At 36.5% G+C, this 16,196-nt stretch overlaps 3 protein-coding genes across 7 annotated transcripts in view; all 3 read right to left on the minus strand.

Moving 5' to 3' along the window:
* The window catches only part of EndoB (SH3 domain containing GRB2 like, endophilin-B), a 6,588-nt gene extending 1,141 nt beyond the window's left edge, over positions 1–5,447 (minus strand). The window contains exons 1-8 of one of the 5 annotated variants that reach the window (XM_018456767.1): positions 5,081–5,447; positions 4,418–4,559; positions 4,154–4,282; positions 3,913–4,075; positions 3,780–3,843; positions 3,657–3,692; positions 3,081–3,271; positions 1,107–1,242 (exon numbers count right to left, since the gene is read on the minus strand). In XM_018456767.1, the coding sequence (XP_018312269.1) occupies positions 1,107–1,242; positions 3,081–3,271; positions 3,657–3,692; positions 3,780–3,843; positions 3,913–4,075; positions 4,154–4,282; positions 4,418–4,559; positions 5,081–5,143 (924 nt within the window). In that variant the 5' untranslated portion in view covers positions 5,144–5,447. Of the gene's footprint in view, positions 1–1,106; positions 2,421–3,080; positions 3,272–3,656; positions 3,693–3,779; positions 3,844–3,912; positions 4,076–4,153; positions 4,283–4,417; positions 4,560–5,080 lie in introns of those variants that run through there. The other 4 variants (XM_018456769.1, XM_018456768.1, XM_018456771.1 and 1 more) reach the window with 4 other exon arrangements.
* Positions 5,448–7,262: 1,815 nt separating this feature from the next.
* LOC108728283 (dolichyldiphosphatase 1) lies at positions 7,263–8,990 on the minus strand. Its single transcript, XM_018456772.1, has 5 exons — positions 8,759–8,990; positions 8,501–8,622; positions 7,845–7,945; positions 7,573–7,751; positions 7,263–7,489 (listed from the first exon to the last, which is right to left on the minus strand). The coding sequence occupies exons 1-5, from the start codon at positions 8,791–8,793 to the stop codon at positions 7,264–7,266; spliced, it is 663 nt and encodes a 220-aa protein (XP_018312274.1). The 5' UTR covers positions 8,794–8,990; the 3' UTR covers position 7,263.
* Positions 8,991–11,678: 2,688 nt separating this feature from the next.
* On the minus strand, positions 11,679–15,194 carry CCT7 (chaperonin containing TCP1 subunit 7). The gene is made up of 6 exons (XM_018456766.1): positions 15,083–15,194; positions 14,014–14,274; positions 13,398–13,727; positions 12,847–13,319; positions 12,501–12,770; positions 11,679–12,113 (listed from the first exon to the last, which is right to left on the minus strand). The coding sequence occupies exons 1-6, from the start codon at positions 15,083–15,085 to the stop codon at positions 11,825–11,827; spliced, it is 1,626 nt and encodes a 541-aa protein (XP_018312268.1). The 5' UTR covers positions 15,086–15,194; the 3' UTR covers positions 11,679–11,824.
* Positions 15,195–16,196: the final 1,002 nt, after the last annotated feature.

Raw genomic sequence — 16,196 nt, forward strand, 5'->3', positions numbered from 1 at the left:
AAAAATAGTGGGTTTAATTTAAGAAATTGAAGGTGACCTTTATGTGACCTTTAAGCGACTATCCAAGGTCAAATCAATGGTACCATTTTATGGCCCCCTTGAAACCATACAACTTTTGTCTGAAACATTTTCTTGTAAAATGCAAGGGAACGGAAATATTTGGATCCGTCGATTAAAATGGGTCATCCTGTATGTCTAGCATGTACAATATAATACAATTTAGTGTGTACAATTAGGATGCGGATATAACTGTTAATCTTATGAAAATAAATAGATTTTTTAAGGCGAATTACTTGATTAATCGATATTTCGTATTATGTTTTACACAATTCGTAAGATAGAAATTATTTTTTTAAAGGATTGCTGAAATATTCATGATATTCTCGAAACTTTGCAAAACAATTTATGTATTATTAATGTTGCTAAAAGTTATCACTGTCCTTGTTTTCCATCTTAGCGTGCATACATTCCAAAAATGATTTTTCCTAATAGTTTTTGTATTGATATCAATGCATTGCAGGAGTGTTATAGTAAGTTTCGGCATTTTTTGTTTTTTTTACAATACATGAGAATACGAGTGTTTCAAGCTTTCTTTCGAGAACAATATCTAATATCTTACAAGTTAATATTAGCTGCTTGAAAATAAATGCATCAGTACAATGTTGTTAATATTAACAGAGAGCTCTTAAAGTTATACAAGAGTTATATATGAGCGTCTCAATTTGACACATGTACTTATAATAACAAATACTTAACTCTATAACGCGTATTAAAAGAAGTTTAACATCTCGGGACAGTATCTTAATCCTTTCGGGAGGGGACCTCTGGACGCGTCGGGTATGAATTTTTTTTCTCAGAGCTTGGGTCGAGAATCGAAAATCGGCGACAGTCCCGAAAGATTTAAGCCTAAAACGAGTCTTACACGATGATTCGAAGAAGATACAAAAGAAAATCTCTCTACAATACATATTTATACAGTGATTAAAAAAAAAACTATAAGTAAATGACCTTACAATACCGTAACTTAACCCGACTACAGATTCATGCCCTTCGCTCGAGACATCGCCAAACATGCTGTTGAGTACCTAAATCACAAACTTTGTTACCTCGTCCTGCATGACGCTTAGCTCGCTAGGATCCCTCGCGTCGTAATTGCACAACACTCTTGCTCTGTCCTGACCGTTCTCGGCTAGTGCGTTGGTGGTGACTGGTGGGGTGGTGTAATAGGGACCCCCAAATAGGCTGGGTAGGGTAAACGATAAGTGAATTTATAGTGCTATAATCTCATTTGTAATATAAACTCATGTACGAAGGAAACGTGAGGGTAGGAGACAATTAAACTTTTAAGCGACTTTTTATGAGGATCATACACTGCTGTACAACGTGAATATATTGTAATATCGTTTCACGTTTATAATCAGGCACACACTCACCACAGAACTCTACATAATCGTTACTTGACATTGAGCAAGATAATAAGTATTCGATTGTGGTGAATTGGATTAGAATGCATGCAATTTAAAGAGATCGAATTTCGCATTAAAGATATTTTTTATTCAGCAAATTAGTCTGTTCTTTTGCGGGTTGTGTTTTCTATCTTGTGATATGTGTTTTCAATTCTACTGGTTCAATTACATGCATTATTGTTACATGGTTTACTCCGATATTTCCCAATATTATGGAAAGAATGAAAAAATTTATTCTTTCCTCCACAATACATAATACAGGCAAATTATCAACATCCTAGTAAAACCTATAAAAACAAGAAAAGCGTGATGTGTCTACATTTATGTTGTTGTTTAGTTACATGGCGCATCAGGATTAATTTCTCTTTGATGCCATTATGGCCATTCTCGGCCGAGTTACGGCGATCCAAAGCAACTGTTTTCGAAAGGTAATACAAGAACAATAAGAGGTAGTATAGAGTAGTGTATAGAAGAAGATGAAGATAAGATATGTAAACCGCACTAATCGCCGTAAATCGTTCACAAAGAAATTTATCGAGAAAGATACTCCCGTCCTATTTACCTAAATATACAATTGCATATACAATTATACAATATTTTAGAGTATGTTATTGATAGGTAACAAGTCTGCAACGATTAAGCGACAATCGGAATCAAGCTTTTTAACGTGTACGTGTAACTTGAACAAACGTCGCTAAAATGGAAAAATTGCATGATAGTTAACGTAGATCCGTTAATTGAATTGCCAACTGGATTCGAAATTCGTAATGGCCCGTCAATATTCATATTTGAAGGGTTGAAAACTAAATTTTACTGATATCAGTGTCGAATGTGGCGGTAACGTACGCGGCAGATCCGGCGGTTACGGGCGAATTTTGAGGGAGAATAGGCGAAGGATTTAGCTCGATCACTTCCTCGCTGTTGACTCTCAGCAAAGGGCTCGGTTGACGCGCCCTGCAATTACCAATCGTGCAAGCAGAGATAGAGAGTAGCGGGAGAGAACACATTCCAACAGATTGCACGAAGGCCGAGGAAGCAAGGAGTAATCAGATAATAAAAAAAAACCAATTTACATCTATTACTAGCGATTGTTACAATGTTCAGGACAGGATGCTGATACGGAAGCAATTAAATCATGTCGGCATTAGATCTGGTATAATTGATCACAGACGGTTTCACCGAGATCAAGCAATCTTGAAACTTTAACTTGAATTCTACTGTCAGTCGATTAAAGATTAAAATTAATTAACGTTGTTGAAACCAGCTGTAATAGGTAATGTTCGTCAAACCATCAAAGCTGCATCTTTTGTGCAGTGTTTTCATCATAAAAAATTTCATCGCGTCTTTTTGTCCAAATCTATGCCCGCGATTGCTATAAGGAGAAGCGGAGTTTACGAATCGATATCTAAACATACTCATTAACATTCAAGGTTTGTCAAACATTACTCACTCGGATCACCATAAGGTAGGATAGCTGTACAGAAATGTTGCAATAATAGTACGCTGCACGAGGACAATAACGTGCCAAATACAGATCGAATGATAGAGTAAGTAGATAGAATATTTTTAAAAGAAAAAAAAGCCAAAAAGTGGTAAAGAAGGCAACCAACTTACCCGGCAAGCTCGCGCTGTAAATCTTGCATGACGGCGTGGCATTGCGCGTAATGACGTGCTTGCGCTTCTACAAATTCGTGCAGGCATCGCAAATGTCCGGTCTGTGAGCTCGAAACACCTTCCAGCAACAATTTCACGATCTCTGCTTGTCGATCGAACTCTGATTGCGCTACCCTCAGCTCCCTCTCTGCCTGAGTGAGCAATATATACATTTTATTTATTATTTTCTGTATATATTTTAGTATCTGTTATCTAAGATGAAGTCAGGAAACTAAAATGATGTAGCTATGATTATAGCTATCGCTATTGATTCGTATCGGAAGAAAGATTGCGTCGCTTTACAATTTAACAATTGTTACTACCGTTCTTTTACATATGTATATACAGATTATGAAACTATTATGATAATGCGATATATAAAACATGACAAGAACATTAGCATTTTGAAGCACTTGAATATCTATAAAATTTAATATATATTCCTAAACAATAGCCATAAAAATCTTGATGCAATCGCATTGGGTTTGGATTTCTCTGAATTGAGAAAACAAGCGAAACTATCGATTGCATTAATACCTGATCGAGCAACACTTCAGGTGATATGCCGGACTCCTATAAATTGCAGCAGTGTGGAGGACAAAACACATCGTAAACGTATAGAATAATTTTTTAACGGTATCGACAATTAACAGTACTTACACTCTGTTGACCCAGCATGCTCCTCGCTTTCCTTACTCTATTTTTACATGCATCCAAGTCCAATCTACATTAAAATCATTTAACATCATTAATAAGATTTTTAGTATGCATAATAGGAATAAGCGATTTTTACCTTTTGGTTTCCAATATCGCCATTTCCTTGCTGACAGTTTTCATTTCTCCATCCAAGAACTTCCTCAAAGGCTGTATGTAACAATTGGCGGCAGTTCCTATAAAATCCCTTTCGATCTGTCCCAATCTCTGTTGGCATTGACCGACTTTTATTAATGAGCTACCTAAAATCAAATTTTACATCAAGTTCTCTTGCATCATACATATATGTGTATATTTATGAGAATGTATTTGACATTAACCATAAGCTATTCCTGGACCAAAATCATTTCCAGCTTCTATCATATCAGTGCCTACATACTCCAAATTGCTCAACCTGTTGGGTCTCCTCTTATCAATTTTTTCATAAAAGAAATCTTCAATCCTATTACCTGCAAAATATGTCATCTTAAAATTAATGATGAAATATACATATAGAAGATTCTATTAAATAATGTTAAAGTATATTGTGACAATTGATTTTTTATCAAAATTAAAATCTAATTAAATTAATTCAAATTGAATACCAGGATTTGGAGTAAGCACAGCTTCCATATTCCGCAGTATCTTTTCCGTCCATGTTCTGGTGGCATTTCCTCTTTCCGCTAGGTGTTCCAAATGCGCATCTAACTCGGTTTTTTCTGAAGTACCCAGCGTCTCTTCTGTCATCTGAGAGACACGAGAGAGCAAACATGATAATTTTAAATTTTCTTGGCAATTTCTAACGTTTTTGATATATAGCAACGCCCTTAATATATAGTATCTCTAATGCTCTTAAAACATAGTTGCCAATGAATAAATGCGGTTTTACGGTTCGCGTTCAAAGTCCGCGTCATTATTGCGATGCTAATACAGCATGATCAGAGGAAGATGACGCGTTCTCGTTTGATTAAAGAGCAGCGTCATTGGTATTGGTTGACGATGTTGCACGTCGAGACGAAACCAGGGATCTAAGTTAAACGAGATGACATTGGACGTGGATTCCAGTTCGACAAGAACGAGGAGCGGCCAAGGAAGCCATCCATTGTCCAATGACGTGCAAACGCGTTTAATCATCGATTTCGGGCGTTGAATGTCAACGGTGACAAACTCCGAAAACGGATTCGAAATGCGTTCGACGTTGCGTTTCCTCGGCGCGGATCCCAGACTTTTTCCAGATAGGACGGAGAAGAAAAGAGAAGGTTTCCCACCTGCACGACCCTGCTGAGGGCTGCTCCCGCATCCTTCACCAGCTTCTTCACGTTGAAATCCATCCTCGCGAATTAGATCTTTCACGCGATCGAGAACTCTTCCTAGCAAGCAAACACCCAACCCCCCTCTTTCTCTTTCTTTTTGTGTCTCCCACGCTCCCTGTGCTTTGTCGTAGGATTCATTAAATACCTCAGCAACTTCCGGAATCTAGAGGTACTAGGAATTTTCAATCAGGCGTATCGTGTCTAGATATTCGTGCCTCATGCCTGTCGGCCAATACTATATTTTGTTTATCAATCCATTTAAAACAAGTGAACACAAGGTCGTTATATTTGTCTGTCAAAACTTTAAAAGTATCGCATGATCCGCACGTCATGTATCATTATCTGTAATTTTCGAAATGTACACATATTTAATATGATGTATTGTGCCATTTTTAATGGTTTTGTTAAAAAAAGTTATTGTTATGTGTGTGTGTGTGGCAATATATTTATTAAATGTAGTCAGTCGTGAAATGAGACGACTCCTTTTTTATACAAGATTTTCACAAAACCACGTCCGACTGCACTGTTTATGTGCCATTTATTGAGTTCCATTAACAAAATGCAAACATCCTTTTTCTTTTTCTCAGAAAAAAGATCATATATAACAACTACATATAATTCGCCCGCTAACTTTTATCCGACTAACTATTAATGCTGTCTGACATGTCCCTGCTCCAGAAATTAAAATGCTTGAATACAATTACCATATTAACTCTGGAAAAAAAAAATAGAAAAAGACTGATATGACGATCCTCGGGCAGTAATCTCATAAATAATGATTCGACAATGAACAAGAAAGATTCGCGCCTGGAATACAAACGTGTCAAACTACGTTGTACTGCAATTTTATGTCTAATACAATCAAATTTTGTTAACTCAACAATTTCCATAATGCTCCGTTGTACTCCAGTCTGATCTTCCTCTCACATTTCTAAAAAAAATGTATATCTTGTACAATGTATGAGTCATGAATATGTATCGAATGAATATCCCAATTTTCGTAAATACGCTGGAATGAATCGCTGCGAAACATCACATAACGTACACTGATGAAGTACTTGGATGTTCATTCAGAAACAGATTTATTGAGAGAATTGGTTCTCCTCGCAGCTGTTTCCTCTTGACTAACTGTTTCCGAATCTCCAATTTTATTTAAACAGAACATTGCATACATCCCACACATTATTTCGTTCTTTACTTAATTATTAGGAACACATGGAGAGAGGATCTAGCACACAGGTGATACATGCCTCTTGGGAGTTTGTATAAAACAGTACCGTAGAATAAGATGCGAGACCTTAAAAAGAATGTAACTCGCTAGAAATACAATCGTGCTTGAACGTGCAAACGCATCTGATGACTAATTTAATAATCTTCGCCATGCCAGCCACCTGTTACAAGTGTGACGGTCGTATCCATTAATTTTTTCCACAACATCCTTCCAGCAGTCTCAAATCGATACGCACTTGCGCCACAGCTTCGATGCCGCTGTTACTCCAATTATTTCTCGTTAAAAACAGCTTAATATATTAACGTATTAGTATAAATAATAGACAATAAATATCATAATAACGACAATGTTGGATGATGATGCACATCGCAATGATGATCATTTCATAATTAGTTCCACGTTTATATTGGAATTCGTGAAACTTAAATCGTCTCTGGTAACAGGATTGAATACTTCGAACGTGTTTTCGCGTTAATCCCCCAACGCAGGAATGTTAGTTTAATGTTTTGAGTTGTTTGTTACAAAGGCATTTATTATAAGCGATCGGCTTACTGGCCGATACCATAATTAGTTGTCAATGTGACCTGCCGATTGCCGATAGCTTTCGCGCTCGTGCCCGAGCTTCCGTACGAATATTTGTGTACTCGAACCACAAGACATTAGGGATCAGCGTCGCGTCATGATATTCGCCTGAAGAATAGCATGAATGACATTATTAAGTAGCGGTTATCACAGAAAGTAGCTTTTCAACTGTTGTAAAACTCTTTAATATTGTTGGTTTACACATTTAGATCCAATGAGGAACTACGGGCAAGGCCAATATATTAAAGAATTTTAGAACAGTTGCAAAATTGTGTCCTCTGCTGAATGCAGCCATTATCGCCATTATTACACCATTTCCTGATACTCACCACGAGACTACTATAGGAAAAAATGGTGTTAGGATCATGTGCATGATTAGGAACCACGCTGATCCCAGGGTAATCCCAATTAATGCACCCCAAACTACTTGGGTGTTTGAGTGGTACAGCAGATACACTCTGCTGTAAGTTACCAATAAAGCTGTGACAATGCATCCTATCGCTACTATTGTCCGCCAAAATCTCTCAGTTATCGTACAGTTGTAATTTAATCTGGAAGAGAGGGAAAGTAACGCATAAGTGAGTTGACAAGAGCGAATGATGTAATCGTAAAGTCGTTTGTGATACTTCATTACCTAAAGTATATAAAAAGTGTTGCGTATGCAGCGAAAAACCACATAAATTGTGCATGTGTAGACGGCATGCCGTATTCGGCGTACAGGCCATCTCTCTTCATCGGCCTTGCTTGACGAATCATGTGTTTTAATATATAATTTATACATTCATTGATAACGACTCCGATAAAAAATACGATCTATAATTAAAGAATAAGTTATATTTGTGAACATAAATTAAATATACATAAATTAAGACAATTGATCTATATATATTATTATAATTAACTTACAGTATGTAAATCCCTCCTAAAAAGTATCAATGTGATAAAACCAGTTATAATGACAAAGGGCATTAAACTTATTACAGCCAAAAGCTGCCCAAAGATATCCCCTGAAAATTTATCAACATACATTATTGTCAGAAACAGATATTTTTTTATAATTTCAAATACACAAGTCTTTTCTTAAATTTGATCAAAAGATCGAATATCCAAAGCTTAGTAATATAAATTAAATAAACGATATTAAATAGTTTGAAAAACAAATAAAACAATAATAAACAATAATAAATTAAATAGTTTAATAAGCATATGTTGACAACTTTTTATCCAAAACAATTTCAGAAATTCTTGAGTATTTTAACACATAACATCAATTTCTATAAATTCTACAAACATCTGCATATAATGAAATATTACGATATGAGTAAATGCCTGGCTAAGTTTTGTCTATATGATCATGGCAATGTGTAAAACCATTGGTAACGAAGCAAGGTGAAAGCTCGGGATGCTGACAATGACCCTGTTCTTTTTGGTTGAATTTTTGCACCAGTTCATCTTTCTTCCTTTTCTCTCCAGGAGGAAAGAAGAGGAAGAAAGATGAACTGGTGCAAAAGTTCAGCCAAAAAGAACAAGCCTAATGAGAGACGCCGTGCTTTCGTACTGACCTTGCGGATACTCCACCAATGTTAGAGACAGCGGGATCCATTCGGTCTCGTCAACGGCACGTGCGAAACGTGATTCGATCCCATCCAACGGTTTGTCAGGCGATGCCATCGTTATCGTGGTCCTAGAGGATGTGACATGTCTCACAGTCTCACACCGCTCACGGCTCACACGGCGTCTCACGGTGAACGGACGCACACCGGTTGGACGACAGGAGGGAACGAGCTGGAGGGGAGAGGGAAGGAATCTCGTATTTATACCTGCGACTATGAGATTGTGGCCGCCGTGCTATCATCCATGATCATCATTGCCTGTTCCGTCACTCTCGTCGTCGTCGCTGGCATTGACCTCGCGGCTCGCTATAATTGTAATTGTAGCACGATGTCGCACGACGTCGACTAACGTTAAAGAGGCCAAAGGCGCGAATTCCCCCGTTCGCCGACGGCTTACAACTCACAAAGCCACCAAACGGATCGTCGTGCAAGCAGGAGTTCGACGTGCCCCCTCCCTCGCCCCTTTCAAATTTCACTTCGAGCACAATGTTGTTCCATTGGAAGATTTTAAGATCCATCGGAAGGTCGAAGGAAGATTTTTGAAAATGAATGAGAATGGAAGATTTTTTACTAAAAAAAAAAAAAAAAAAAAAAAAAAAAAAAAAAAAATACGTATACTCTATATTCGGCGAGAGGAAATTATCGATCTGCGTTTCGAAACTTTACCCGAGTAACTAATACGATGTCTACAATAGAAGTCGTAGCGGTCGTAAGATCTCAAATCGTAGAAAATTGACCATTGCAATTATAGTCGATTATTCTTCTTACTATTATTTTCGATTATTCGACTATGATTGCCCAGAAAAAATGTTTTATATATAATTTTATATAAAATGATATAAAATTATATATATAATTTTGTATATTTGTATATAAATGGACATATTTTATATATAATTATATACAATTATGTAAAATATGTCCGTTTATATATATACAATTACATAAAATTATATGACGATATAATAATTTGAATGTTCACACATGAGCGATGTTTTTTATGAATTGCTGCAACTTACAAGCGTGAATAACTTTACAAAAAAAATCTCAAATTTTTTCGCAAAACATTTATCTGTAGAATATGGCAATAAAAAAAAAAAATAAAAATGATGTTTCAAACGTGCTCGGTTTGACATAGAATGCCTTAAGTACACTTCGCTCTATAGGGAATTGATTATGTACCTTTAAACGAGGTGAAAATTAGAAAAGTGAGCGAATTCACTAGATATTGATCAATGAAATTATAAATATGCTAATATATTTGGTTGTTTTTGTAATTTTTACCTCATTTCGAAATACACAATTGACTTCCAGATATGCCTGAGATCAATCAGGTGCGAACTGTATTTCCTTTATGGTTATTGATCTTATCAAGCCATTGAAGGATTTTCGTGCGCGGAAGATTTTTCAGTGACCTGATAGAGCAACTGTTCGAGCTCGATCGATTAGCGACCGCAGCGGCGGTATTTAACGCCTCTGCAAACGATTCTCGACAATTCTCGGAAACGCAGATTAAAACATTGGAACAAATGAGAATCTTTATTGATCAGAATTTACAGATCGAATTGACTACAGATCTTCTTCTTCTTTCTTTAATATATAGCACTAAACTTTATGCGAAAATTCAAATAACTAGAAACTTCAGAAATCGAATTGCGGATTGTGTGCTCCAAAATTCAAATTGACGAAATCCATGCTTCAAAATTTCGATCACTCGCGCGAAGATTTGAAAGAAAAATGGGATGGAAAGTTTAAGAGTCTCAATGGAGATTCGGTAAGAAGACGTAAATATGGATGGAAAAAATTAAGGACACTTAACATTTATGTAATTTTCGTGGATACACGTGCTTTTGCATATCTAAGGAACAATAAGCTTTTATTTTAAACAGGAAATGATCCGTTAACTTATTGTGATTCGTTATAAATATTAGCATGTACAAAAGGTGACGAGAGACAAGGCTGCAAAGATCCGACATAATGCTCGCATTTATAACTATGCTTTCATTTCACATTACATAGTTCTCTTACAGTTAGTCTTGATTAAAGACCCTGTATTCTTGTCTGGCCACAAGCAATTTTGTCAAAAATCGTATGAAAGAAAGATGTGTACAATTTCTTCTCTATAATATATATATATATATATCTCACTCTCTAATCGTAATTAAAATCATAGAGTGAAACAGTATAAGTAGAGTGAGATAGTACACATACACATACATACATATACACAGAGTGACCCATTTTAATCTATCACCCCACATATTTCCGTTCCCTTGCATTTTACAAGAAAATGTTTCAGACAAAAGTTGTATGGTTTCAAGGGGGCCATAAAATGATACCATTGATTTGACCTTGGATAGTCGCTTAAAGGTCACATAAAAGTCACCTTCAATTTCCTAAATTAAACCCACTATTTTTCATTACATATTCTTGTAGCTTACCTCGAGAGCTTTTCAGAACACTATATAATAAAATATTTTTTCATTAAGTATTTTTCGAGTTATAAGGCTCGAAAGTTATACTACAGCCGGCATTAGCATTATGGAAGTTGTCCGATCGACGGCTAAAACCTCTTGAATGTTGTTCAGGATTATGTTCTGGATCAATTTCAGGCTGTACCTCTTATTTTCATTTTTGCACTAAAAATTCATTTTTACATAAAAATGAAAATAAGAGGTATAATCACCAATGGCCTTGATCTTGACAAATATTATCCAGGACATGATCCTGAACAACATTCAAGAGGTTTTAGCCGTCGGTCGGACAACTCGCGTAATGCTAATAGCGGCTGTACTGTAACTTCAAGCCTTATAACTCGAAAAATACTTAATGAAAAAATATTTTATTATATAGTGTTTTGGAAAGCTCTCGAGGTAAGCTACAAGAATATGTAATGAAAAATAGTGGGTTTAATTTAAGAAATTGAAGGTAACCTTTATGTGACCTTTAAGCGACTATCCAAGGTCAAACCAATGATACCATTTTATGGTCCCCTTGAAACCATACAACTTTTGTCTGAAATATTTTCTTGTAAAATGCAAGGGAACGGAAATATTTGGAGTGATAGATTAAAATGGGTCATCCTGTATATATAAGAAAAAATCATATCTACTCTCTAAATTCTTTAAAGTGGAATTTCAATCTTTAAGAGTGATATTCACTCTAAAAGTTTTAGAGAGTACTTTTCTCTCTCGAAGGATTTTGGCAAAATCACTCGTGAACGGACTGTGTTATAAGATCTCTAGTTTTGATGAAATTAAGTAGACAGACAGATTACATCGGTCTGCCCATGCCACGTCCCATTGGAGGTTGCGGGCCATCTTGGCTGCTCTTAGGATTCCTGATAGTCTCGTCGACAGAAAGGATGAGACAGGCGGCTTCTGTAGCGGCAGTCAATGCGTTGATCTTCACTATTGCCGGTTCCCAGACGCAGCACTGCATGTTATCCGTGATATCCTCTGAATTTATATCAACGCCGTACCACTGCAAACCTTTATGATGCTTCTGGCGCAATTTATTTAGGATATTCGTCGCGTCAAATCCAGCGTTATCGCATAATTGCCTGAAATCGATACTTATCATTAATTACTACACCTTGTAAACGTTTATGTACAATACACAATATATTTGAGGTACTAAACAAACAGTCATATATCAAGCGAAAATTTTTCGATTTCTGCTCCTCTGTTTGTTATACATATTATACAAAAGTTGTATTATACAAAAAATTCATAATGAAAAATTTTTATTCTTATTGTAGATATTTTTTTGATAAAAAAAAAGAACAAAAATTCCGAAGGTAACAGAGTAAATAAATGGTGCTGTCCTTAGAGGATTTAAAATTCAAAGAACACAATGTATACTTGCTCTTTAACATTTTTAGAGTGAATCTCCTAAAAAGTGAAATCTCTGTCTTAAAGGTAACATTGTTACCTTAAAGCAAACGTACCTCGGAATAACTTCGAGAGCTCTCGCTATCGCTCCTATTAAGAGCTGCTCTTTTCCAGCAATGGTACGCGAGTAATCGCGTAGAGTCTTGGAGAGTTCCATTTCGATGGCACCACCGCCAGCAACCACCGCATCGTTCTTTACCATGCGTCTGACGACCATGATTGCGTCATGAAGAGATCTCTCCGTTTCTTCTAGAAATTGATCCGCGCCTCCACGCAGGATAAACGTGCACGTCTTCGCTCGCGAACATTCATAGAAGAAGTTGAATCTAAACATACAATTATAAATCGTTACGTCAGATCGACTTACAATCGATTGTTGAATGATCAATATCATTTAATTACCTTTCGCCACCAATCTGCTTTTCTTCAAAAGTCTGGCATCTTCCGAGATCAGAGTCCTTTATGTCGTGCACCGTTGTTAAGATTGCACCACCGCATGCCTTCATCGTTCTCTTGAGATCCTCGTCAGGTACTCTACCGGCGCAGAACATGTCCCTGTCCGCGAAATACTGCGTTGCAACATCGCCAATCGGCAACGAGGACAATACCACTTTCGCGTCGCTCTTGTGAATCTGATCGAGCTTATCATAGAGAATCTGCCACTCTGCATCGACAATTTTCTGATACTCTGACACATTGTCCACGCGCACTTCGGCATTGTCCCGTTCGGCCTTCAATTCCAGCTCAATGTTCAGTAATGCAATCTTGCATTGCTCGTATGTTTTCGGTTGCATTTCAAATCCGGCATATGAAAAGGTCTTTTTGAAGGCCACTCCTTCAATCAGCTCCGAATCCTCCAACGCGCCTCCAGAAACCTAACCATGTTACACTCAAAAATTAATTATGCCAGGATATTAAAATCTTTCATAAAATATAAAATCATGTATTCCTACCTTTTTAATACCAATCATATTAAGAGGGAGTAATCCGTCTAGTTTCATGACAGCCTTAACAACCAATTGGCTGAAATGATTCTTTTGTTGATGTATCAACTTAGAATTCATAGCTGTGGCTGCACATTCCTCCAGAAGCTCAATCTGGTTGCTCATTTTGCGTTTGTCTAATTTGACGCTTAGCTCATTAATTTTATCTTTAGCTATTTGAAGCGCGCGACGGAGAGCTTTGATTATTATGCGCGAATGTACGCCCTCTTCTATAAACGGTTTCATTTGTTTCAAGAACTCCCCTGCTAACAAAACTACGCTAGTTGTGCCATCTCCAACCTGTTAAATAATAGAATATTCAATCAATCGTTTCTTTTTTCTTTGCTAACGCTATTTTACCTTCATATTAAATTATTTTGTTTGAACGCTTGTGAGACAATCGCAAATCTTTAAGAAATTGTCAGTCTATACGTTCTAGATTTAATATCCTCTGAATCCTTGCCAGTATAACGTTATCTTTGTCGCGTTATTCCAAGTTGACATGTTATAAAAAACACGTCGGCCTAAATACTGCCATTGTTTTCAGAAGATGTGATATTAACGAGTACGACAAAATAATTGTTACCTCAGCGTCTTGTGATTTTGCAATATCCACGAGAGTCTTAGCAGCAGGATGAATGATATCTAATAATTTCAGGATGGTAGCACCATCGTTGGATATAGTGCTCTTTCCATTTTGATCGACTATGAGCTTGTCCATACCGCGAGGACCTAGGGTGGTCCTAACGGCATCCACGACTATCTGGCACGCATTTATATTGGATATAACTTGTTGCTTTCCCTGAGACGCATCCGTGCCTTCCTTCAGTAGGATTATTTGAGGTTGCTGCATTTAATCAACAAGAGAAAAATTCAATATAGATACATTTGAATTATTTCAATTTAAGTAAATAGATACCCTCGCATATTTTCCCATTTTTAACACCAATATTTTTTTTAGATAAATTGTAAAGCAATTAAAGCAAGGTTATTGAACGATAAGAAAAACAAAGATCGGAATCTGCGTCGTTTGAAGATCTACATTTTATATCATTGATGCCCATTTCTACCAATATAGATTAACTCTAATCATAGTTTAATTTATTTTTTATCTCTTTCTAGTTCTAAGAATTAAGAAAGGATAAGGAATAAAATTAATTTAATTAAAAATTAAAGTTAACCTATATTGGCAGAAATAGACATAAGACTGTCGGAGTCAATAAACAAGAATAAATTCAAATAACGTCAAGTTTAAAACGTCTTATATCTTTTACACAACTCTTGAAAAAGTGTCTTTAGAACATCTTATATCTCGAATTTTAACTTGTCCAAATTCTTCTGGAGAGAATTCAGCGCGAAATAAGTTTCCTTATAAGGTTATACAATCCGACCGAAGAGTCGACTACGTGACGACTACGAGTCGCGAAAACTGTGAGTTATTTCTTTGATTTGGTGAGGTATCTCTTGCCATAAGAGAACATGACGTTAAATAAAAGCAGTGATAATAAAAACGAAGAGCAAATATCAAATATATATGCGAAGCATGAGACAATGCACGAGGTATCGTCTCGAGAGTCAGTTTCGTGGAGAAAGATCGACACGAACGTTCATAGATGCGATTAATGACAATTCGCGTTTCTCGCATTAAAGCTTACCATCTCGGAACCTTTCCTCTTTCAACCAAAAGTTCTTATCGCACGTGTTATCCGCGAATCAACTCTTTAACGCTTCACGATTGTCGATAGGATGACGATGAACGTGAGTGTATGCGAGTGGTGACAAGCAAAAAACATGCGTTCTCGAGAAGTTAGATCGTATAAAATTGCGATAGTGCTCCCTCCCTCTGCCAATCTTGTCCAATTCTCATCTCTGATAGCCAATCAGGGAGTCGATTGTGTATCTTAAAACGAAATCAAAATTATAAATTTTCTATTATAGATATTGACCAATAAAATCGTAATGTTCTATTAAATTTTCACACTTGTGTAATTTTCACTTCATTTCAAAATATACCGTTTGTTCGCGTCGCAAGATCCAACATGCTTCCTACTCAGGGCCGATTGTTCCACCTTTAGTAAAGTTTACCTGTTAGCTAAGTAGCAAGATTATCCAATCACGTGCGCGGACTGCCAAATTTACCTAACAGGTAAATTTTACTAAAAGATGGAACAATCAGCCCTCACTCTATCAAGCGCGTTAGAGTGAGTAAGAGCTATGGTAGGAGCATATTGAAATGTGTTGAAGTATGCGACGCGAACAAACCTATAACCTCTTTTACACCGTTAAATCGATTAGTACGCGTATCAAATTGATGCGAATTAAATATTTGATACGTTCTTATTTGTACCGATCTGCCTCAGAACGGGTCAGATTAGGTCCTGCGCACAATGGAGGAAATATTAGGAACAGAAATAGATATTAAGATTTCAACCTATCAGAAACCGTGTATTCCGGTGTAACTGGTATCTGATAGGTTAAAACCTTAATATCTATTCCTGTTCCTAATATTTCCTCTATTGTGCGCAGGGCCTTAGGTGACATCTAGTCTACATTTGTTTACGCAGCGGTTAGCGCAGAGAGTATCATTTAATCCTTGTTTAACATTTGGAACAACAAGGCTAAAATAATACTTCTACGCTAATCGCTGCGTAAACGAATGCACCAGATGTCTTCCCTTGGGAAAATTTACTTAAAGAAAAGTTAAAGTTTTTAAAAGTAATAACCTTTCAAATGTAAAAGTTAACTTAAAACATTTTTAAGTGATATAAA

This window comes from Mycetomoellerius zeteki, unplaced genomic scaffold (genome assembly GCF_001594055.1).
Source record: "Mycetomoellerius zeteki isolate Tzet28-1 unplaced genomic scaffold, Tzet1.0 scaffold60, whole genome shotgun sequence".
In the NCBI taxonomy this organism is placed as follows: domain Eukaryota; kingdom Metazoa; phylum Arthropoda; class Insecta; order Hymenoptera; family Formicidae; genus Mycetomoellerius; species Mycetomoellerius zeteki.

Bases quoted from the DNA above. Each gene is read 5' to 3' on its own strand.
- LOC108728283 (XM_018456772.1), bottom strand. From the start codon at position 8,793: ATGATAGCACGGCGGCCACAATCTCATAGTCGCAG. The intron at 8,623-8,758 runs GTATAAATACGA...CACATCCTCTAG, and splicing joins CCACAATCTCATAGTCGCAG to GACCACGATAACGATGGCAT. The intron at 7,946-8,500 runs GTCAGTACGAAA...ATAAATTTTCAG, and splicing joins ATTGGTGGAGTATCCGCAAG to GGGATATCTTTGGGCAGCTT.
- CCT7 (XM_018456766.1), bottom strand. The intron at 13,320-13,397 runs GTAGGAATACAT...TAACATGGTTAG, and splicing joins ATATGATTGGTATTAAAAAG to GTTTCTGGAGGCGCGTTGGA. The intron at 12,114-12,500 runs GTACGTTTGCTT...TATCGATTTCAG, and splicing joins GCTCTCGAAGTTATTCCGAG to GCAATTATGCGATAACGCTG.